This window comes from Lactuca serriola, chromosome 6 (genome assembly GCF_051521515.1).
Source record: "Lactuca serriola cultivar US96UC23 chromosome 6, Lser_US96UC23_V15, whole genome shotgun sequence".
Taxonomy (NCBI): domain Eukaryota; kingdom Viridiplantae; phylum Streptophyta; class Magnoliopsida; order Asterales; family Asteraceae; genus Lactuca; species Lactuca serriola.
In genome coordinates, this window is record NC_136413.1 from 80,191,567 (window position 1) to 80,215,826 (window position 24,260).

General features: G+C 33.1%; 3 protein-coding genes across 3 annotated transcripts; 2 read left to right on the plus strand and 1 right to left on the minus strand.

Moving 5' to 3' along the window:
* The first annotated feature begins 1,070 nt into the window (after positions 1-1,070).
* On the plus strand, positions 1,071-4,635 carry LOC145059307 (chromosome-associated kinesin). The gene is made up of 8 exons (XM_079007164.1): positions 1,071-1,347; positions 2,216-2,282; positions 2,420-2,497; positions 2,605-2,657; positions 2,768-2,904; positions 3,789-3,853; positions 4,182-4,240; positions 4,330-4,635. The coding sequence occupies exons 1-8, from the start codon at positions 1,153-1,155 to the stop codon at positions 4,417-4,419; spliced, it is 744 nt and encodes a 247-aa protein (XP_078863290.1). The 5' UTR covers positions 1,071-1,152; the 3' UTR covers positions 4,420-4,635.
* Positions 4,636-6,911: 2,276 nt separating this feature from the next.
* LOC145059309 (Pentatricopeptide repeat (PPR) superfamily protein) lies at positions 6,912-9,948 on the plus strand. The gene is made up of 2 exons (XM_079007166.1): positions 6,912-9,485; positions 9,569-9,948. Exon 1 carries the CDS (start codon positions 7,008-7,010, stop codon positions 8,622-8,624), a length of 1,617 nt encoding a protein of 538 aa, XP_078863292.1. The 5' UTR covers positions 6,912-7,007; the 3' UTR covers positions 8,625-9,485; positions 9,569-9,948.
* Positions 8,736-12,532, minus strand: LOC145059308 (kinesin-like protein KIN-14T). The gene is made up of 11 exons (XM_079007165.1): positions 12,260-12,532; positions 11,852-12,079; positions 11,612-11,695; positions 11,370-11,537; positions 11,166-11,272; positions 10,892-11,070; positions 10,504-10,665; positions 10,209-10,424; positions 10,084-10,121; positions 9,873-10,000; positions 8,736-9,795 (listed from the first exon to the last, which is right to left on the minus strand). The coding sequence occupies exons 2-11, from the start codon at positions 12,057-12,059 to the stop codon at positions 8,863-8,865; spliced, it is 2,223 nt and encodes a 740-aa protein (XP_078863291.1). The 5' UTR covers positions 12,060-12,079; positions 12,260-12,532; the 3' UTR covers positions 8,736-8,862.
* Between the last annotated feature and the right edge of the window lie 11,728 nt (positions 12,533-24,260).

Here is a 24,260-nt window from a genome sequence, read left to right on the forward strand (position 1 = left end):
GTACGTATTCTAATCCTTGTGAATTTTGATTATACATAGATTAGTTGATTGTTTCATAACTATGTTGTTATAATGAGAAAAGCCAGAGATCTCTATATTACATGTACCCATAAATTGTTTTATGTAAATTCCACTGGGCAAATCTTTATCTTGTAACCTAGAAATCCCATATATATATATATATATATATATATATATATATATATATATATATATATAGAGAGAGAGAGAGAGAGAGAGAGAGATTGAGAGATATGCCCAACAATTTAACATGAGAGAAAGGAAGAAATAAAAAAGAGGAAGGGATAAGAAAACGCGGGGGGGGGGGGGGGGGGGTGGGAAGTAGCCCTCGTACCTATTTACCAATTATGTTAATGATAATAACATAATAACAAAAAAATCAAAAATCTAGGAAGGTAAACAATTTTTTTTAAATGGTAAGGACCAAAGTTGTAAAACACCAAACCATATGAACGGTTCGAGTTAAAAAGGAATAAGGGTTAGCCGTATAAATTACCCCCTAGGTTATTGGTGTAATTTTTCTAAAATAAAAATAAAAAAACAATATATTTTCGTATAAGTTACCCCCTAGTTATTGGTGTAATTTTTCTAAAATAAAAATAATATATTTTTCACTAGTATCAATAGGGATGAGCAAAAAGACCGAACCGGCCGGAACCGGTCTGAACCGGACCCAACCCGGGAACCGGCTTCGGCCAAAATCAAGAATCGAACCGGCCCGACGGTTCTACCGGTTCCCGGTTCCTACCGGTTCTTGTCGTGTCTTCAAATGTTGGAACCGGTCCTTGAAAAATAGCATCATACGGTTCCGGTTTTTGCCAGTTCTATCGGTTCCAGTTCCTACCGGTTCCCGGTTCTAAAAATCCACAAAAATAACGTCCCGGTCCCGGCCCGCCCAGTTCCATCGGGTTCCGGTTCCGGTTCCGGCCGGTTCCCGGTCCATATGCTAATCTCTAAGTATCAATATAGTTGGGCTTTATTTAGCTATTTAATGAAACTAAGGGGGTAATTGAGACGTGAAAGAATATTTGATGATATTAATTCTAAAACTGAGAAGAAAAGGGCAAAAGGTGGAAGAAGGAATCAACTGAAAAAAATTGGGAGATCGAGAAACGGAGGAGCAAGGAGAACATGATCGGCGACGTTGCCGCTAATTCACCGTCCAATACCGCAGACGAGACAGCGGAGAATCAACAGCAAGAAAAGCCATGGCATTCCTACATTTACGAGGATCTACCTCGTACGGTTCAGGAATCTGCCGATTCCGCCGTTCGCTCCGCCCGGTCGCTGCAGCAGAATTCGTCCACTCATATTCGGACTCTTCAGGTACTCTATTTATATCTATGTCTCATGTTCGGGTGCGTTTCATTTCCTGTGCAGCTTTCCTTATAGTTAGGGCTTCCGTATATACGATGAATGTTTATCTGCGTGCGTTCTATGATGGATTTTATTAAGGACTAGTATGATAATTTAAAATTTGGTATTTTGATATATAGTCTAGCTGTTCGTATGCGTTAATGCGTATCTGTATCTCTTTGCATGCTATTTCAGGTGGCTTTTTCATCTATGGGATGATTGCTTGTCATTGAGATTCTATTGTTTTTAGTATGAAACTTAGCTTAATGTAATCACATACCTCCGTTATATGTAAACAAGAGACAGATTGATACATAAATGATCAAGCATGATTCAAGTTTGTGTATACATGCTTATATTTCGGGTAGGTTAAGAAGATGGTGCACATTAGAAGCTCTTTTCAACATACTACTTAAATACTCAACTAGATTATCAGAATTGTTCCCCTAGAATATGAATTTAACATAAGACACTGGCAATTCTTCTCAAGAATATCATAAGTTGGAGCCAAATTAGTTCTTTCTCCTTCATTTATGCAAATCTGATTGTTAACTTTATTACCCTTCTAGTTTGTTCTGTGTGATTATCAGTTAAAATCACACATCAATTTATTATAATGGTATTTGGCATTTTATTTCTGCTCTTGATCGTTTTTCTAGCTTCTCCATCACTTTTCTGGCTCTTAAGGTTAAAAATTTGGGAAAAGTCGGGATAATCACTTGGAGTTGATTCATCTTCATTAATGGGGATCACAGGATCATGCATTTTTTTTTCTCTTTCCCTTTTACTAGCATTGTTTGAACTTGTTTTAAGTCTTACTTTTCATGTTCATTTCTAGGATCATGTAGTTCAATTCACAGCACAGTATAGGAGTTACGAAGATTTGGTCTTCAGTAAGATCAAAGGTGAATTTTTTTTTTCTTTTACAATTACCAAACATTTATTTCATGATAAAAAAATCAACAGTGATGCCATATTTTAGAGGCTTGATAAGTTGATATTTCTTGGATTAGTTTTCTCTCATACTTTTGTGTCTTAACAGATCAACTCACAATTGCAAGAGAACACCCAACTTTATCTGCTGGAATTGCAATTTCAGCTGCTCTTCTCCTCATGAGAGGTAAAGAAAGTATCTTTTTGTTTTTCATTTTAATCTTTAATTCATTTCCTGTATAAATAAAGTTGCTATATACTTTTTGATCTTTATAAGTGATTATTTCATTCAAGGCCCTAGAAGGTTCTTATTCCGTCGTACATTGGGTCGCTTTCAGACTGAGGAGGTACTTACTCTTATCTTTTTTCATCTACTGGCTTATGATCTATCAGTTTTTCAAATATGGTCATTTTGAGGTTTTATCTTTCTTCTAAAACATTCTTTTGGTTGCAATAGGCACAGATAATAAAAGCTGCAAACAATGTAAATCACTTAACCATTTCAGTTCAGTTAATGAAGAAAGAGAGTGAAAAATTACTTGAAAGGGCTGCTCTTGCTGAGAAAGAGATGACTTATGGCTATGGTGAACTAAGGTGCTGTTTCTTTTGACTTAATTGACCTAATGGAGACATGGCTTAATATGTGCGTTTCTTTTTGACTTGATTCAAAAAGGACTTAATGGAAAAAGTCAGAGAACGACTTAATCCATACAACACTTAATGGGGAAACATGAAAATTCTTACTAAACCTATTTTTACAAGTGTCTTTGAGATATTGATTTTAGTCCACAAGAGTTTCTTTAAGCGAAAGCTAAATTTGAAAAGGATGGAAGGGAATTCAAGACATTTAGCAAATAATCACAATGTTTGTAGAGTCAATTGTTGTGGTTGTAAATTGTAATCAGATATAGGGAGTATTTAGTAGTGTTATATTATATAACTAGTAAGTTACTACCCCCGTAAAGTGCCCAAATTATGTAACTATGAAAGTGTAGGGAGCAAACCTGTAAATATACAAAACTCATGTGGCCAAAGTGTGAAGACAACAAAGTATAGGGACAAAATATGACTATATTGCGGGGGCGTGTGGGGGGAGTAATGTGCAAATTTTCAATAGGTACGGACTATTTTTGTAATTTTTTAAACACATGGACTGTTTCTGTGAAAAAAACATACAATGACATTTTCTGTAAATTACAGGGACAGTTTTTGTAATTTGTTTTCTACATAGGGGCCAAACCTGCCAACATACGAAAATATTAAACATAGGAACTGTTTCTGTAAAACAAATCTCATAGGGACCTTTTCTGTAAGTTACAAAACTTTACGGACTAAATGTGCCAATATTAAAAAGATTTGTGGCAAAAATCTAAAATGTATAAACTTTCTATTCATAAGCCAATTCTATTTAATATATAGTATAATATAATGTTGAACAATTAACAATAATATTAGCTTATTTGATAATTGATATGAAGGAATGCTGGAGGCCAGATCAAAAGTCTTGCTAAATCGGTTCATAAAGCTGAAAGTCAAGCTAAAGGTATTATCTACTCCTTTCTTCCTTTATTTGGCTCACATCACAAGTCACAACAAATAGATTGAAGAAGGAATGGAGTGGTTGGAATGGAATTGACCATTCCTGAAATCTGATTCCTTTCATTGCATAGGAATGGGGTGTATTTGCCCATTCAATCATGGAATGGAATGGAAAATCATAATATAACCCGTTTTTATCTATAAGATTTTTAAGGACGCAAATCTCTTTTCAAGATTTCATGATCTGAAATAAATCATCATTTATTGTCTAAAATTACAAGATTTTTATTTATTTATTATAATCTTACTTTGTATCTCTTGAATTTAAACAGATCTGGTGGATGATTTGCGAGAAATTCCTGGTAGAGATGCTTTGCGACTACGAGGAGAGGTAAATCCAATCTGCACATTCATCATAATTCATAACACTTAATTCAAGTTAAATTTTAAACTAAACTTTGGGTCCCACTCATTCACCAGGTTGCCAACATGGCATCATCTTTGAAACAGAAGCGACTTGCTATGAATAAAAGAATAATGCGGATTTCCGAGTTGGGTATTCGCGTATAATCGTATTGTTATATTTTCACAAATTCAGGCTTCAGGGCTTCTTGCATTTAGCCATTGTTGTGCTAGGAAATCTCTCCTAGATTTCGGCTCAATCGGATTTTGTCACTGTATTCTTGAAAAAAAAACCCATCGATACGTCGATACGGGTGCAATTTTCTTGTTTCTCATACATTGTTAAGGTGATTGTTTTTTACATGATGGGTTGCCAGTTATAAAGATGTTTTCTATTCACAAAAGGAAACAAACAGTTGTGAAGTCTGAAAAATATGCTGATGAAGAACCTTCGAGAAAGTCGAAGAGAATAAAAAGATTGTTAAGAAATAATTTCCATATCATTTTTTCTTTCTTTTTTGAGTTTCAGTTTGTTTAATAATTAAAAAAAAAAACAAACACAATTGTATAAAACATACTATTTAAATCAAACCATAACATTTAAATTTAAATTGAAAATAAAAACATTACAAGATCATAAAGAAAAGATACCATAAATTAAAAACATAAAACCATCCTAAAATTCAAATTTTGCCTAAATATTTTTCCTCAATCTTCTCCTTTAATGCCTCTAGCGTTCGTACCACTTTTTTATATTTGGGCGCCAAACCTTCGGTGTTACTTTTAAGAATTGCCAAGTCGTTCATCATTTCTCTTGTCTCATGTTGTTCCCTAAATATCTTCCAATACTCATTTAACAAATCATTTTTTTTCTTGTTATAGCTGTATGTGTTCTTGGAATATCGATCCAGTTTTCACCTTAAGCTTTATTTTTTTTGTCAACTTTTTCCGCACACTTCAGTTTGTTGTGTCTTGCCGCTCCTCGTGGAGGGGAGATCTCTTAAATGTCGTTCAAAATCTCATCGGTGTCGGAGGTTGATGTGAGATTGCGTCGGAAACGTTAGAGAGGTTGTGTTCAATTGTGCGTTGTGAGTTTAGTGGATGAATGTTTGGGTTTTGTTCCATTTTTTGGTTAAGAAGGTTTTGAAATTGTATAAAATATAAAGAAAAAAATGGTGTGAATAAAAACGTCAAAATATGTATATATATAAGTTATGAAATGAAGAAACCGTGACGTATTTGACCTCAATTATCTAAATCTAATGCACCATCTGAATAGTTGGACACTGAAATCCAAGCACTAGCTAACACGGTTTCTTCATTTCCTTCCTAAAGTTGTTGGGTTTGGAAGTTTGATGGTTGTCGAAATTGTTTCATGGTAGGTTTGTGTATGTATTAGGCTTGTGTAGTAAAGGAAAAAGAACTAATATGAAAAAAATTATTATAAAATGATTAGTATTTATAGGAAAGATGGAATGATCTATATTTACTGGTTTTCTCGAACAACTAGCCATTAAAATGGCTAGTCAAAGGTATATTCAAAAGAGATTAGACCCAAAGCCTTCTGTGACCTATCGTACCATTCTCCACGAAAGGCCACGACTGTGGTACCGGGGGTGGTGTGAGCGATCATGGCCCACCTGCCACCTAAACCACGAATGGTTCTCATACAATATATACTTGGAGGCCTAAGAGACCCCTTGTTGTAATCCACTCTTTCTAAATATATTTAAATATCATTTTATATATCATGTAACTAGTTTTTACTAAAATTGTTACTTTAGCCAACAGAACCTTAAAACGAAGTTAAACACTCAAAGAGTGGGTAAGGCTGCTGCGTATATATCCTCCTCTCCATACTATTTTTCCAACTTACATGTCACACAATTATAGGTAGGAAATGATTACCACACCACCAAACTAAAATAAATTTTAATATCATTTTTTTATCTTTTTTTTAACAATTATAAAAACGAATATAATTTTATAAAACATAATATTTAAATTAACCATAACATTTAAATTCAAAAAAACATTACAAGACCAAAAAAAAACCGATATATTTAAAACATAAAACAATAGTCCTAAGAATTGCCCAAATATTTTGCCCGAATCTTCGTCTTCATCACTCGTAGCACCTTCGCAACTTCGGGCGTCAAACCTTCCACGCTAGTCCTAAGAATTGCCAACTCGTTCGTCATATTTTCTCGCTCGTGTCGCTCCTTCTCCACCTGTAATTGCCTACGAAAGAAATCCAAGTACTCACGTTGTAAATCGTTTTTTTCTTTTTGTAGTAACTTGTGTTCCTAGAATTTCGCTTCAATTTCCGCCATATGCCTAGCTTTTCTATCAGCTTCCTCCGCATGTTTTGCAACACATTTCGTTTTGTCGCATCCCGCTGCTCTTGGTGGAGGGGAGATCTCTTCGATGTCATCCGAACTCTCATAGGTGTCGGCGTTGAGGTCGATATGAGATTCTGCGTCGGAAACGTCAGAGAGGTTGTGTTCGGTTGTTGTGGGTTGTGGGTTGTGGGTTTGGGTTTTGCTCCATCTTTTGGTTGAAGAGGCTTTGAAATTGTATAAAAAATAAAGAAAAAGAATAGAGCGAATAAAAACGAGGGAGATGATATCTATTTATAGGTAAAAAAAACTTAATTCTTTTTAAAAGAATCGACCGTTTGCAACGCCTCTTAACATAACGCCATAAGGGGGCGGTGTTCTGGCCATAACGGCGTTAAGGAGCTCCAGTTTACTCGAATGCTGTCTCGTGTTGGATCGTCTTTGAACTCATTACTCCTGAAGCATAAACGCCAATACATAGCAGCAACAACACATGATATATGCTCCTCATTGCTATACAACTGCCCCAACAGCATTCACGTATATCAAATACATGGGTTCATGTTTGTTCGAGGTCTCGATCAAGACAATCTTCTTCTCAGTCGGTTCATCGTCACTTGCTCTGAAAAAGGTCTTTTGGACCATGCTACTTCGGTGTTTTTTCATAAGACTTGCAAGAATATATACCTTTACAACACCATGATCAAAGCTCTGTCGAGTAATTCTCGTGTCAAAGACGCTGTCTTTATCTACAACGAAGCACGAGTTATTGGGTTAAGACCTGATTCTTACTCATTTCCTTTTTTGTTAAAGGGTGTGAGTCGTTTGGGTGAGGGCGGTTTGAGTTTGGGAAGATGGATTCATTGTCATGTAATTAGTGTTGGTTTACATACCGATGTTCATGTAGGAGTAGCGTTAGTTCAAATGTATGCGTCTTGTGGGTATGTTCGCGATGCAAGGAAGGTGTTCGACGAAATGCCCCTTAGAGACGTTGCAACTTGGAATGCAATGATCTCTGCGTATTGTAAAGTTGATGAGGTGGAGAGAGCTTGTGCCTTGTTTGAGATTATGCCTGAGAGAAATGTGATCTCTTGGACATCTTTGATTTCAGGCTATGCTCAAGTGAACAAGCCTTGTGAAGCTGTTGCTCTTTTTAGAAGAATGCAAACAGATGGAGTGCTCCCTGATGAAGTCACAATGTTAGTCACACTCTCAGCTTGTTCCCAGTTGGGTGCATTAGAGCTAGGTGAATGGATTCATAACTACATAGATAAAAACAATATACACAAAACTACATCCCTCAACAATGCACTTATTGACATGTATGCAAAATCAGGGAACATAAAGAAAGCAATGTGGGTCTTTGAAAACATGAAAGATAGATGTGTTATAACATGGACAACTACCATTGCTGGATTGGCTTCACATGGTTTAGGAAAAGAAGCTCTTGACATGTTTTCTAGAATGGAAAGAGCTCATGTTAGGCCAAATGAAGTTACACTGATTGCAATTCTTTCTGCATGTAGCCATGGGGGGTTGGTGGAATTAGGTCTTTGGTATTTCAACAATTTGCTTCCAAGATATGGAATTAAACCAAGGATTGAACATTATGGATGCATGATTGATCTACTAGGAAGAGCTGGATGCATATGGGAGGCACAAGAAGTACTAAATTCAATGCCTTTTGAAGCAAATGCAGCTATTTGGGGTTCACTTCTTGCAGCATCTAGACTTTATGGAAATGTGGAGATTGGGGAAAGAGCTTTAAAACATTTGATTAAATTGGAGCCACATAATAGTGGAAACCTTTCTTTACTTTCGAATATATATTCTTCTATGGGCCAGTGGAATGAAGCTGGATTCACAAGGAAAGTGATGAGAGATACTGGTGTGAAGAAGATATCAGGTGTGAGTTGCATTGAATTGAATAATAGAGTTCATGAATTTGTTTCTGGAAATAGTTCGCATCCTCAATATGAAAGAATACATGAAGTTTTGTCTGAGTTAAATAGACTAATGAAGGTTGAATTTTAAGAGTTATTTCATCTTTGCAACTTGATTTTCTTTGATATATCCACATACCTACAAATATGAATTTATATATCTAGATACATATCATGTGAATTTTAATATGAATTGACTACATAGAAAAACAAAATTTATTAACGAATGTACATGTTACTTGTCACTATACAATATCTTCCATATATTTACATTAATACATTATACATCATGAATCTTTTTCCAATAACCTTTTTGCATTTTTGCAACTTTAATTAATTAAAGATCGGAAGAAATCATCGTCAAAACCCAAGCTTTGGAATCCCAATCCCACAAGAACACTGTAGTAGAATATCAGAATATATTCTTTCAGTTCTGATCTCAAAAAGGAAACTTTTGAACTCTCGACACTAGTATCAAAATCTGATATAGGAACATTGGTAGGTAGGTCTTCTTTCAATTTATAAACCTCTAAGCACCTTGTTTCTTGTGTTGACACTTTTGATATAACTACCCCTTCAACTCCATTAACACAATCATCTTGATGAAAGGTGTCATTAATGGTATCACATGGCATGATTTGACAAAATATATCTCCTTCAGTAGATGAATCATCTACACCTATCATTTGTTTTGTAGTTTCCCCCTTTTTCGTAGACTTTCCTTTCTTTACAGGAGTCGGGATTGAAATAACACGCTTATCATTTGAGTTCTTGAGAGAATTTTTCTGTTTGTTTATGTTCGTTCTAATTCTAAAGCTACATTGTGATGTTTCATGGCTGAATTCTGTATCATTCAAATCCACCAAGCAGCTTGCTCTTGAGATACTGCTGCCCGAGTAGCTTTCGGTCAGGCCCTTTATAGGAAAACTCACAGATTCTGCCCGAGATATCGGTAATTGTTTCTTCCTTCTTTCATGTCTAATTTCTTTCTTATACGAATTCTGATAACCTGTTCCTGATTTTCGTGTACTACAGATTGTGGGCTTCATAAATCTCGGCATCTTCGACGTTGACAATGGCATTTTCGTAATTACATCATCAATTTCCGATTTCCCAATCGAACCTGATGATTTTTTTGTTAGAGAATCCAATTTCTGATTCAACTTCTTGATCTCTTTCATGAATCTGTCGCGGTTATGCTCGATCTCTTCCATCTCATGTTGCAGGTCAGCCATGGCTAATTCCTTAACTGTTCTCGCTTCCTGTATAAGCGAAAATTGAAGTATTTATTTGAAAAAAAGCGTAAATTAGAGTTTATTTTTTTTATTGAGTGACTCACATTTGATTCGGTTTTCCCTAAGTGAATGCTTCTCAATCGTAATGCAAAATTGAGAGAACATACAGTCTCGCATAAATCATCTTCTTTGGGACTCACATGAATTAGCATCAATGTTTTGGAATCCTCTCCTAAAATGACAAAACAACTGATCTTAGAATAATATTAGAGATTATGATTTGATTTATGATTTTATGATAGCTACAAAGTTTACCTAAGGAATCCTTGAGAACCTGTGTGAGCTTGCTATTCCTATAAAACACAAGAATTCATACTTTAACTTCAATGGTGGAGATGAAGAACAACATTTATTTAAGCATTCTTTCATGTTCAATCTACCTGTAAGGTATGTGGCTGTTTTTCTTTTGAAGGGCATTGATGACATCACCAAGGGCAGAAAGGGAAAGATTGATAGCTTTTCCTTCTTCAAATCTTCTTCCCCATGCCTTAGTTTTTAACACACGCTCACTTCCTCCCAAATCAACCATCCAAATTTTGTTTGTAATCTTTCGTCTCTCAGTGTCATCACAACACGTCATTGACATACGTATCATGCTGCAACAAACACAAAGTATTTAAAATACTCCATTTATATTTGCTTATTAGATCATAATTTTGGATCATAATTTGTTACCAATGAGATCTACTAGAAGCTTTATTCGAATTCGTGGAAGCAGTTGACCTAAGTTGACTTCCGAGCCTATAAAGACTAATTGCATGATTAAAGTTGCTCACTTGGATAGCTACAAGATTGTCTATCACAATTCCACCATTTGGGTCCGTTTGGATTGCCAGACTGCAAGTAACAACTTTTCAAATTACACAATTTAGAGGTTGTTTGATAATTGCTGATTGAGTCAGATCTGACTGAATCAAGGTCTGATTGAACTGAGTCAGAGGCTTCTAAGAGTGGTATCTAACAGCCTGAATCAGACCGAATCAGACCTAACCTCTTACCAGACCAGTAAGAGGCATATCAAACTTATTTAAATATCTTTAAGTTAAAGAGAAAAAAAGAATACCAAGGTGGCATAGGGTCACTTGTTTTTCTTGCATGAGGTATTAACAAATCTTTGAGATGACCAAGGTAGATTTCAAGCATACTGAAACTAAAAAGATACGTATGGTTGCTATCTGACGCTTGTTTGAATAACGCCTCAATTGTTCGAGGTACTACACCTGGAAAATCTTCATTTCCTTCCTATAAATGTATTTTTTTAAACTTATTTAAACAAAAAGATTAAAAAAAAATATAAAACACCACATGCGACTTTTATAGCTATTTTAACGTGTTACCATGGTGAAAGTTTTGCCGGTGCCTGTTTGCCCGTATGCCAGAATGCAAACATTGTATCCATCTAAAGCGGATTTAATAACGGGTTCAATTTCTGAAAATACTTCATCTGAAATTTTAATAAAATGAGAGTTTATTTGTTAGGTTTTTGAAATGTGGATAGAAGGGAAGGGATCATAATTCACAAGAAAGAGAATTTAAAGCACCTTGTGATGAAGTAGGGTGAAAAACCTTGTCAAAGTTGTATAATTTTGTTTTGTTTTCAGTTAAATTGAGGAGAATTCCACTTGAATCGAGAGGTACAACGGGTTTTAAATGGCTGAATTTCTCGCCATTTATCGTTGGTCTGATGCGACAAAATACACGAATGTTTCCTAAAATGGAAATTAAGTCGAGTATTATAAATATACATAAGTGTTTATAATTGATTATTTAGATTTTTGATTACCTTTTAATTGAAGATATTGATCGAGAACTTGTCTTCTTTTTGCATTCAATCGAAAAACCTCCTCATTCAAGGTGACAAGCTCACCTGTTGACAACATTGTACTTTTAATTTCTTTTATTAAGACGATATACTTTGAATAATCTACTCAGTTAATGCTCTAATTTGATCCTATAATAAACAAATCAATGAAAGAACATTGTTATCTTTTTGCATATGACCCTTGATTGAAAGACAATTTACCATGAATTTGTGAAACAAGAAAATCATCAAGATCATCATCATAATCATTCTCATTCTCATAGTCAGCTGTTGATGGCAAGCTTTTGATGATGTCACAAACTGTATTAGCCCATGAAGAATTGATTTCGTTCTTGAATCCCAAAAGCGAATGGATTGTTTTGGATAAACTCTTGAAAGATTTCCTGGTATCTTTCATCTTCATCTTCATATGCTATTCCATCATTCAATCTTCATAAGATTGAAAAAAGAAACTATAAAAGATGATCAACCCTTTCGTGATTTGAATTGTTAGATCAAATTTCATGGATGGAGTCACCTTTACATACACTTATTATGTGAAGAACACATCCCATAGTTACTACATCATACAAAAAATAAATGAAATTTATGAATAGGTAGTGAATTAACCTTTCATCAGAAGCTGACCCACTTTACTGTAGGAAGTTATCCTCTCATTTTCTCCATTCTAATTAGTCAAAATCACCCAAAAAAGAAAAGAAAAAATAGTAAAGAATAGAAATTCTCATAACTTGGATGTTAAGAAAAAGGGAATTGAAAGAACGGAAATGGTCAAAATTATGACCAAGACAAAGGTGATGAAGTTTTGGTTGAAAAGTAGGAGTGAAGAACAGTTTGAGAGACTTTGGATGCTGCAAAAAACATAGAAAAACAGTTTGTTTGTTTTAATGTCATAGATTTGGAATGATATGTAGTATTAACGTGTGTGTGTGTTGTATTATTAAGATTCTTTGGAAGTACATGACATGTGATATAGCATGAAGAGAAGACCAAAAGTCGTGGCTGTTATAATGTAAATAACAGAACCAATTTTGGAATATGGCTTGTTGACAAAAAAACATAAATTCCTGAAATTACTTATAAATTGAGTTGTACCTTATGCAAGATAAGTTGTACTTTATTTTTAATTTGAAATAAACGAGGATTGTGAGAAAAATAAAAGTTATTTTTTTATATCTTCAAGAGGTTCTAATATTTGGTTTTGGGTTTATGAGAAAGAAACACATAACTACTACATATAATTAAATAAGAGATCAATTGCCATGTTTGTAATCCACGCTACTATTCTACTAACTTGATTCAATCATTGAAAACTCCATCTCGTCTTTGCCATAATAACATTTTTTCATCTTGTTTTTGTTGTTCACTTTCACCTAAAGTACACAAATATATATACATAAAATTTTACGATATAAATGATGTTAACGATTTTTCACAACCATTAATTGGGTCAAAACTCAAAAACCACTATGAAAAGACCGGATTAGACCAAGAAGGCAAGAAGCAACCAAAAAAATCGGCAATGATGGAACCAAACTATATAAACTAGTTTGGTTCAAACTAGATAATCAGTCTAAATGTACTTAGGTTTGTTTAAATATTGAAAATATAAACCTAAAACATGGTATTGAAATATACAAAAGTTTGCTTTAGTTAGGAGTTTTATTTAGTTTTTGTTGGATTAAAAACCGGATTTTGTTTAAATATTGAAAATATAAACCTAAAACATGGTATTGAACTATATAAACTAGTTTGGTTCAAACTAGACAATCAACCTAAATGTACTTAGGTCCAAACCGAATTCTCCATCTCTAAATATTATTAAAAGAGAACCTTTAATTCACCAATGAAGCAATCAAGACCCTTGATTGTATTTCAATCATATGATTTTCATCATTAGATCAAATTGATGACATCATCTTCTCAAAATAGAATTCAAACATTTAATTATAGAATCTTTAAATTTACCAATTACATTTCAAACACAATTACATTAAATTATGGAATCTTTAATTATAGAATCTATTCATATTTAATTATAAAATCTATTCATACTTTCGAAAATATATTTCACAATTCGGGCATAATTACATTTAATTGTAGAATCTTTAAAATCAGCAATTATGTTATCAATAAAAGCATATCATTTTATTTATATATCAGACATCGATTTCTCTATAAATCTGGCCAAAAACGTGAATAACCGTCTCCATCTTTCTCTTATATTTTTCTTTTAAACCAGAATTCCCTAATCCTCTTCTTCTTCATGTCAATGGTTGTGCTTCAATTGATGTTTTGTGTGTTCATAACAGAATGTAGCACCATAAGGTGGTTCCTTTTTCTCATATATTCTTAGAATTTACGTATTGCCTCTTCCTTACATCTCCAATTATCACACCTCTGTTTTGGCTTCACACAAATCTCTACAAACTGAAGCAAGCATCTCCTTTAAGACATCTTTTGACGATTTATGTCATCATTAACCCTAATTAATATTGTTCATAATTTAATTCCATTATTTATAGTTTTTGGCTTTAAAATTTAAACCTGATTAGTTTTTTCTTTTTAAAAAAACTCATTAAATAAGCATATCAATAATTATGTTATCTTTAATCTTTATCTTTATATAGATTAAAAGAGAAACCTGATTACATCATCTTCAATAATCAGGTCCATTGATTGGCTTTCTTTTATAATTTTCCACCATTGGCTTAATTTGATGATGTCATCCTCATAATGTTAATATGATTTTTTTAGATCCTTTCAGAATGTTGATTTAGGAAATGATTATTTTTTCGGATTCCAACATTTATGATTAAAATGTTAATTAAGGAAATAATATCCTTAAATCATTTAAAATCATTGACCCTTATAAAGTTAAAAATCATCATTTAATCAAATCCCATTAAATATGCATCTAATTCATCTATATTTGACAATTATTTGAATTTAATATAAAATCACGCTTCATATTTTCCAATTATATCTTGAAAATCGTTAATCAGCTCTCATTCCTTATTATCTTCACCAATATCCTTTAATTCCGATCTTTGGAAATACTAAATAATAGATAAACGTATTGTCTCCAATTTAAAGTAGATTTTAAACGATTTTGTTTCTCATTGTCCGCATTTTGAAAATTATAAATAATTCTCACATTTCGCATTTTCTCCTTCACATTTTTGTTCTTATATCAATGTACTACAGAAATAGAACAAAACAATACGTCAACCTTCACATTAGTTTTATTACGAATCTTCAAGGTATGTCCTTCCCCGTGTATGCTTTTTAAGATGTGTATGTGTTGTGTTTCCCTTTGTTGGTATCTCTTATATATATGTTAACTAACCATTTGTAACTGTTCTTAGAGAAACTTACATAAAAAAATTTACAACTTCATAAAAATATTAACAAGTTCATCTTTTTTATATAAAGAAAAGTGACAAATTTCTACATTCACACACATTTATTCATGTTGATACTTTTACATGCAAACTTATCAATCGAAGTATGAGGTTTTTTCTTTTACTTTGAATAATTATTATTTCTGTTTCTCTTCTAATTTCAATAATGGAATATTGGAATTTATGGTTTTACACCATGTCTTGACACCAATAGAATCTCACAAACAAAAAAATTGTATTTTATATGCTGATCAAATACTGTAGTAGTAAAATAGTTATTAATAAAACAACTTAACTAAGATTTTATTTAAATAGTATCTTTTTTTAGTCTATTAATTATTTGTAATAGTTTTGTGTATCTCTTTATAATAGGCGAAATGACGCACAACAGTGTCAATGAAGTTGTCTTTGATAGTCTTGATACATAGATGCCTCGAAGGAATCATAGAATATTTAGTGTTCAAGTAGTCATGGTTTGGAAGCAGACTTACAAAAACAACACAAACATGGTGAGAAGCTTGGACATGATTTTAATTGACCAACATGTGCGATTTTACTAAATTAAAATAAAGTTTTATTTTATTTTATTTTTCAATAAAACAATATTGGTTATCACCCACATGGCACTAAAATACAGGTAAAATAAAAAAAAAATTCATCAATGCATTTCAAGCCCTGTTCAATAAAAGAGCTGTTAGGGAAATCACAAAATTTGGTATAGCTAGAAACAAATGAGATTACATGTAAATAACTACTCAATGCATGGCATTTATTCTAATTTATTTTAAGAGTGGATCTGATTAGTTAATTTTGACATAATAACACACATTAATCCTTTGCTTTGGGTCCTTTTTGTCGACTGATTTGGTTAGTTTCAAATTCCCTTGTGAAAATTTGGTGTTTTTTTTGTCTTTTGGTGCAAGTGTATGGTTTTTTTTTTTTTTTTTTTTTTTTTTTTTTTTTTTTTTCATTTTTTATTTATTTATAGCAAAGTAATTTGCTATTTGGCTATACGTCTTTATAAAACAAAAATGTTTTATTTTTTGGTTTGTGCGAGATTCTGTCTTAAAATCATTACTTTTGTTAAACTGAAATAGAAAAAGATTTTATTCTAAATATATAAAAATATGATTAGAGACATTTTTATCTATTTGGCAACGTTTAGGTTTAAAAATACAAAACATGATCAGGGGCATTTTAGTAATTTGATAATGTTTCAATCTAAACTTGCATATGATGTTTTGAAAATATCATGCATAAAAGTTTATGATTGAGAAATTGAATTTGAAAATATCATAACAATGTATATATTAGTTTTAACTAACATTTATGATAAAACATCCATCTTTTTAATTTAATAGTTTTTTTTACGAAACATTGATTAGTTAATAGGATTAGTTATTACAATTAGTTATAACTAAAGATGAAATTATGTTTAAGACATGTTGGTTATTTAGAAATTTTATTAACATTTAAAAAGAAGAACGAATTTTTAAATCATTTAACTTTTATTTTATCGGTATTCTTTAATTATAATTCAAAAGATATGTTAAGATTCTAATTAAATATGGTAAGATATCATTTGTTAATTTTAATGAAAATATTGTATAACCCTTATTAATTTTGGTATGATCTTAAATATTTTTGGTATAATTTTTTAGATGTATATTATATTATAATTTTAAATAATTTTAACAAAATCGAAAATAACTATATTTGGAATTTATACTAATTACGAAAATGCTATTTTTATATATTAGAGATGATTATGATTTTTTTAATTATTATGTTATAAAAATCCGATTTAATTTTGATATGATTTTAAAATATTTTGGTATGATCTTATTATACTTTTAGGTTGATTTAATAGTAAATAACATGTAATCTATTTATGTATCCTTTGAAATTAAGTATAGAAACAATTTTGTTGACATCTATAATATATGGGTGATAATTTCCAAAATTGTCTATAAATTTCTTCTTGATATATTGTATATGACATCCTTAACAATTACTTTTATTCATTATGAACATCAAAGCTCTCAAACATCGGGATCAGGATACCGAGAAATACACGAGGTTAGTGATTCCGTTCTTTTTATGTATACAATATCAATTTTTTTACTTGATACACATTGAAAGTCGACTATTACCTCCTCTTTTGCTTATTAATTGTCAATTCGACTTATCAGAACACTTCAATTCATCAAATCAATAATGGAGTACACTTCGAGCAATAAAAGTAATGATGCACAAGATCATCTATCCATCGTATGTGATTTACATCTTATTGTCTAACAATGACATTTTGCGATTCAATGTATATTCAGAAGAATATTTAGTGATATATGTACATTCTATTATTGATGATTTCAACTTGATGCATCGAGGCTTATCAAGTTTGACAGAAAATTATGATATTTTTCTATAGGTGGAGATCGTTTGTGGGGTATTTGGGTTGTCATTCAGAATTGATGGGTTAAAATAGATGTTAGTAATTATAATGTCGGTGCACATGAATGATGAGATTATCGAAACAATCTCCTTAATTTTTTTAAAGGAAATACTATTGAGTATGTCTTTTCGGAACATCGTTCTCATTAACTATTTCCATTTCGTTCATATTTTGAGATAGTGACTATGCCAAATAGAAATATATTTTAATTGTCAACTCATGTTTTATTTTGTTTAATGATATTAATTTTTTTATGTTACTTTATCATATATTTTTTTTATTGTGTTGACATTTTATAATTTTATATGAATTTTTTATACGTTTCCCCGCGTTTAACGCGGGTCATAATCTAGTTTGTATATTATTAGCAAATTACAGGTTCGAAACAAGATCGGTTTGGTAACAAACAAGTTTTTGGATATTTGATGGATCGTGTGAGTTCATTGTGGTTATCAAGAAGTTATAACCATTTTCAAGAATTTTTGTAGTATTAATTACAGGTCTGCAAGTTTTTGGATATTTGATGGATCGTGTGAGTTCATTGTGGTTATCAAGAAGTTATAACCATTTTCAAGAATTTTTGTAGTATTAATTACAGGTCTGCAGTCAGCATGTCCTCAACTCTTTGCACTTGAAGCATACCAGCTTGTAGGTTCGGAGGAGGCAAATCCGCGACTCTTTCCTTAGATTATTTAAAAGTTGCTCATTAACTCGTTATTACGTACACAACTCTTATATATTTATAGGACTCTTAATAACCAATTATTTGTCCATCCAACATGCTTAGTCTCATCTTTACCACATGTTTAGGTCTCACCAGACCACTTAAATCGTGACAACTGGAATATATGAATCTTTCGCTTACTTAGATATGACCTTGGCCCAAAGATTCACCTTGAGTACTATATGGCTAGGTCTCATTATTCCCATAAATGGCCATTTCGCAACCCCAATCTACAAAAATTACCCTAAATGTCAAATTCAATAATTAAAAATTATCCCAAAATGTGAAACTCAACAACAGCCGATCACAATTGAATTATTAAGAGGGCTATTAGAAAAGAAAGAAAATTAAAATGTGAAACCGGTCACAAACCGTAGGTTTTCAAATTATATAGTTTGGAAGTGTCATAAACTTGAAGTGGGATTAAGAGAGCTATTAGAAACGAAAGAAATCCAAAATGTTCCGATTAAGATTAACCTTCAATCTCTTCATCATCAACTGGAACATCTTTGTCAAAATTAAACATCTCGTGCCATTTGTTTCATCTTGTTTGGCTGCAAACGATATAATAGTTAACATGATTCAAAAAGTGCATGATATGGTGCCTATTAGTTGCCTATGCATTTGGGTAGATCATTCCAACTATGAGGGCTATAATATAAAAGGATTTACCATCTCCCTCAGATTCATCATACTGCAAATGGAAGTGGAAATACAAGATTAAAGATTGAGATTTTAAAAAGAATGAATAATAAATAAAGGTAAATTGTTATTAATTATAAACGAAAAATTGTTGTACATCTACGGTTCTTGATGGTGTCAATACGTCGTTCAAACTAACAGCTTTTGTGAAGTTCCCCAAATGTTGCTTTATTTGTCTAACATCATCTGATGGATACGACTTATAAGTAAGTAAATTCATCAGTCATTGATGAATAATCGAATACTCCATTTAAAGCGAAAAAAAAATTTCAGTTTCTACTTTTTAACAACAGGTGAAGATGATCTAAAAAACTAATATCAATCTAAAAACCATCCACAAACTTAATACTCTAGTGTACCAAACGATAGAAATAAATGAACCAAAATATAAAAGAATACCTCTTAATCAGAAGAACAAATGTCACATAAATCAAAACATATTATCCTCTAAAGTTTCACGTAAAACTGTGTTTTATAAAAAGTTGAAAATGTAATGCTCAACTTAAAAAAATAATGTGTGACTTAGCCAAAGAAAATTGCATCTACTGATAAATTGAGCAAATTGTCAATTATAAAAATGGTTATTTAAAACATACAAAATTTATGATAAAATTCAATGTGTAAGCCAATAACAATCTCCAGGTAAACATATCTACAATAAAAACGCAACAAAAACAATTACTACATTCAAAATATCAAATATGGATTAGAAGACCTACCACAATAAAATTCAATCTATGTTAACTTATTATCACCTAAAATTTTGTTGGTGATTTTAGTGTCACCATGTCATTTTAAGTAACTGGAACCAACATGTGAGCTAAGGGGCTTTATGATTTGTACTCTAATATATGTACGGGGTTGTGCGGAGTGCACGCATGTATAAGATCGAGTCAAAAGCCAGTTCGACGACTAGTCGGGGGTCCGGGGGCAGCGCCCCTAGCGGGGTCCAAGGGGCAGAGCCCCTGGCTAGGGTCCCGAATTCTACATATGGGAACATAACAGAAAATTCAATTTCTTGAGGGTGATTATGGTAAAACTAACGAAACTCGTTAGTTTTTGGTAACCTTAAATCCTCATTAAAACCGGATTGATATTACTTGCTTCCAAAGCAACTAATGACGACCCAACCCTAATGAAACCCTAATCATGTTTAATATATAAACAACTCTTCCTCTCCAGACGGGGGTCATGATCTTAAGCTCTCGTTTTTCATCACACATTCACAGAATCCTCTAGCATATTGGGCCATTGGCTTAGGTTTTCTGTGCCTAGAAACGTAAGTGTCCACTTGGATTATCCTAGGCTGAATTTCTTGTAACCCAGACATAGGGTAGAAATATCAGTTCGGAAAGTGATATCACGATCCAAGTTGGTATCCAGATCTCCACCACATACCCTAAATTTTCCTACAAATTTCAAGTGAAAAACTATTTAGTATATATATATATATATATATATATATATATATATATATATATATATATATATATATATATATATATATATATATATATGATTGAGCTCATGTGAGACAACGATATTTTGTGAGACATGGGGATAAAATCTGGACCATTCATCTACCATGATCTATGGATGTTATTAAATCAAATTAAAACATATAAAGGCGGTGACATTTTTGAAATTCTATCAAACTTTGGGATTAATGAAAGACATAAATGGGTAGTATCGTTACTTTGTTTATAATTTATCTACAATCGTGAGTCAAACAACTTTATTCATTCTTCACGCACCAGAAAACTCTCGCCCTCCAACAAACCCTAAAAACCATCATTCTTCCTGATCTGCAATCCTGATTGAAGAACTTACTCGGATTTGATTTCCTTTCATTTTGATTATGCTTCACATTGCTCTTCCTAAAATCACTGAATCGATTCGATTTTGTCACACCCCAAAACTGGATCGACGGAAACGTACTGGGGTGGATGACGTCATGTCAAGTATCACAACATATTCAGTATAGTAATCAAAGTACAACAACCATTGCATTAATAGTAATAATTTTACATAGGTTACATTTCATGGCGACATCAAAGTAATACAAGTAATAATATAGATGCAGCTCGGTACTAGGCTGTCTTCACAAAAGCTCTCGGGATGTACCTGTCTATCGCTGACCTGAGAATACAAGTTATTTTGAAAGCGAGTATCAGCGTTTTTACAAATGCTGGTGAGTTCATAAGTATTTAGTGTCATTTGTGTAAGTAAGCATTTTTATTCAAAATAACTTTATGAAAAGTAGTAGTTTAGAATCTACGGTGTATTAGCATCCTTTCCAGAAAATCCTATATTTTCTAAATAAGAGCAGTCTTCTACCACGACCCGACAGAGTTATGTTTTAATGAGTAATTTTCCCCAAAATACTATCATTATTACAAAACATTATTTACTTTAAAGGAATAATGAGAAAATCACAAGTAAAATACTAGGAGAAAAATAACATAAGCCTCAACAGAAATACTGCTGACTAAGGCAAAAGAAATCATAGACTCCAGGGGAGTATCGAATGAATGATACGCCTGGCTCAGTCTAACAAAAGGAAACACAGACCCCAGACGGTATCAAATGAACGATACGGCTAGCAAGGTCTAAAACAAAGAAACACAGACCCCAGACAGTATCAAATGAACGATACAGCTAGCAAGGTCTAAAACAAAGAAACACAAACCCCAGACAGTATCAAATGAACGATACAGGTAGCAAGGTCTAAAACAAAGAAACACAGACCCCCTACAGTATCAAATTAACGATACAAATAGCAAGGTCTAAAACATCCGTTAATCCTAAGTGAGTTGTCTCGAAATACAGTGTTGATTCTCGTTACCTTAAGGCCATGAATTATAAGGTAAACATGGAGATACTCGTAACTATACTGATTGACACTAGAGTACTTGACCCCCTGCAAGCATCGGAATAATTGTGACATTTGTCACCCCTTAGCTTGGTAGGCCGAGGATTGTAGCTAGCAGTCAGGGTGCGGGAGTGTCAGTCCCGTATAGATCTATACACACAATGCCCGCTCTCCCTCCAGGAGACTCTGGTTACCAACTTGACGATGGGGAGATCCGTGTCTTAAAGATGCATCTCGTATTTTGAATTCTATTGTAAGTACTGGAATAACGATATAGACTCACGAATGAACTGACTCCTTTGGAATTCTCTGAACTAGAAAGAGTGGTTAGAATCTCCTAACTATACCTATAATAGTTACTAGTGTCTCTGATCTATGAATGACGAATGGAAGGATGCCCTTGCTACCCAAGGGAAATGAACAGGTCGATGGAAACCTTTATGTCCATATATGTATACATGATATATAACTAATGTTTAAACGACCTTCGGACGGATAACTAATACCCACCATACCACATCCAAACAAGGAAAAGGAAATAGGGCGAACTAGCCTTCCTAAGTCCTTTAAACATTATTTATATAACTATACAATTATAGACATGCATTTAACGAAGTCAAAGCATAGAAGAAAACTTTGGAAAAACCTTTACACTTAAGAAAATTGCGACTTGATATCCTTTTGTAAAATAAGCTTGAGAACCTTTGGAAATCCTTTGTAAACCTTAAATAAACAAGTTTTGAATATAATTTGATAAAACAATATAAGTAAAGAAAACCTTTGTTTAAAACACTGCTGTAACTGGTTTTGAAGTAAAACATATAGCGTGAGAGACAATTTGAGAAAAGATTTAAACAAGTAAAGACGTTTTGGAAAACCATCTATAGTATTATACTTGGTAAAACAACTGAAAGTGTGATGAATCTTTTTGCATGCGGGTTATTAATCACATATGATTGATATGATAACTAGCATGTTTCAACTTGTATCCCCCCTATAAAAGCATGTAAAAACGTTTAAAAGGTTAATTCAGGGGTATGAACTCACCTGACGTTGGCGTTTCGGATGAATGGGCGGTATAGGATGCTAAGTGTCAAGTGAGGACTTGACCACACACGCAAATCCTATTTAACATGTAATGATACATTTAAGTAGCTAATTAGTCATTAAATAACTAATTAAACAAGTAAGGATGTCTTACTACATAAAAACACTTTGCTACAAGTGCTAGAAGTACTAAGAGTTGCATATAAGGTGTGTATGGACTCACATTGGAGTTTACTCTTCAAATGATGGCCCTTATGGGTGTTTACGGTTTTATGACCACTTCCTCCATGATTTTACGGTCGTAAACTCATGGTAGTGGTGTCATGGGATGTTTAAAGGTCTTATCTCGCTCATAGAATCATGCTAGAGTCGAATCAAGGGCTAAGGAAGTGATTGGGGCTCAAAATGGACACAATAGGGAGTTTACGGTCCTTGGACCACTCCTTGAGGAGTTTACGGCCGTAAACACATGAGTTTACGGTCGTAAACTCATGTTTGTCCATTTCTTTTGTTGTTTGGTGGTTCTAACTCATGCACGCAAGGTTCTAGTCACTTATATGAGCATAGGAAGGTGTTTAAGGCACTTAAACACCTTGGAAAAGTGTTTACGGTCTATGAAGGTGTTCTTGGTGAGTTTACTACTTTAAACACATGAGTTTACGGTTTTGGGAGACCTTCCCAAACCGTAAACTCAAGTGTTGCTCATTGGGGCATGTTTTGGTGCATCACATGAAGGATTACAAGGCTCTCAACACTCATGGAAGCTTTTGGAGGTGTTTGAGGGGTAATTTAACACCCAAAAAGGTGTTTATGGTCCTTGAAGATGGGTTTACGGTCCAAGAATGTTCTTAGACTGTAAAATCATGTTTACTGCCCATTTGTTAAGATTTTGGTGTTCTAAGTCCTTTTATGTAAGCCCCTAAGTCATAACTAAGCTCCATAAGTGGTTTGGAAGGGTTTTTGGGCATCAAAACCCCAATTATGGGTGTTTACGGTCCAAGGGTGTTCTTGGACCGTAAACTCATGATCTTGAGGGTTTTGGGTGATTTAAACACGAATTTGTAAGTTAAATGAGCTAAACAACAAGTTAGGGTTGATCACTTACTAGTTTGGGGCTTGAAAGAGGCGATTTTGAACCAAACCCGATTTGTAGAGAGAGAAAGTAGAGAGAGAGACTCCTAAGGTGTGAAAAAGGTTGGAATGAAACCCACTCAACCCTTATATAGGGTGGAGTTTATGGCCTGGTTGGGGGTCCACCTGACACCAATCGCGAACGGGGTTTTTTTTTTTTTTTTTTTTTTTTTTTTTTTTTTCACGACTACCGTTAAACACGGAAATTTTAAAATTAGACCGCCTTATTTTTGGTTTGCCTGACGAATATTATTTAAAATATTCCTATGGGTTTA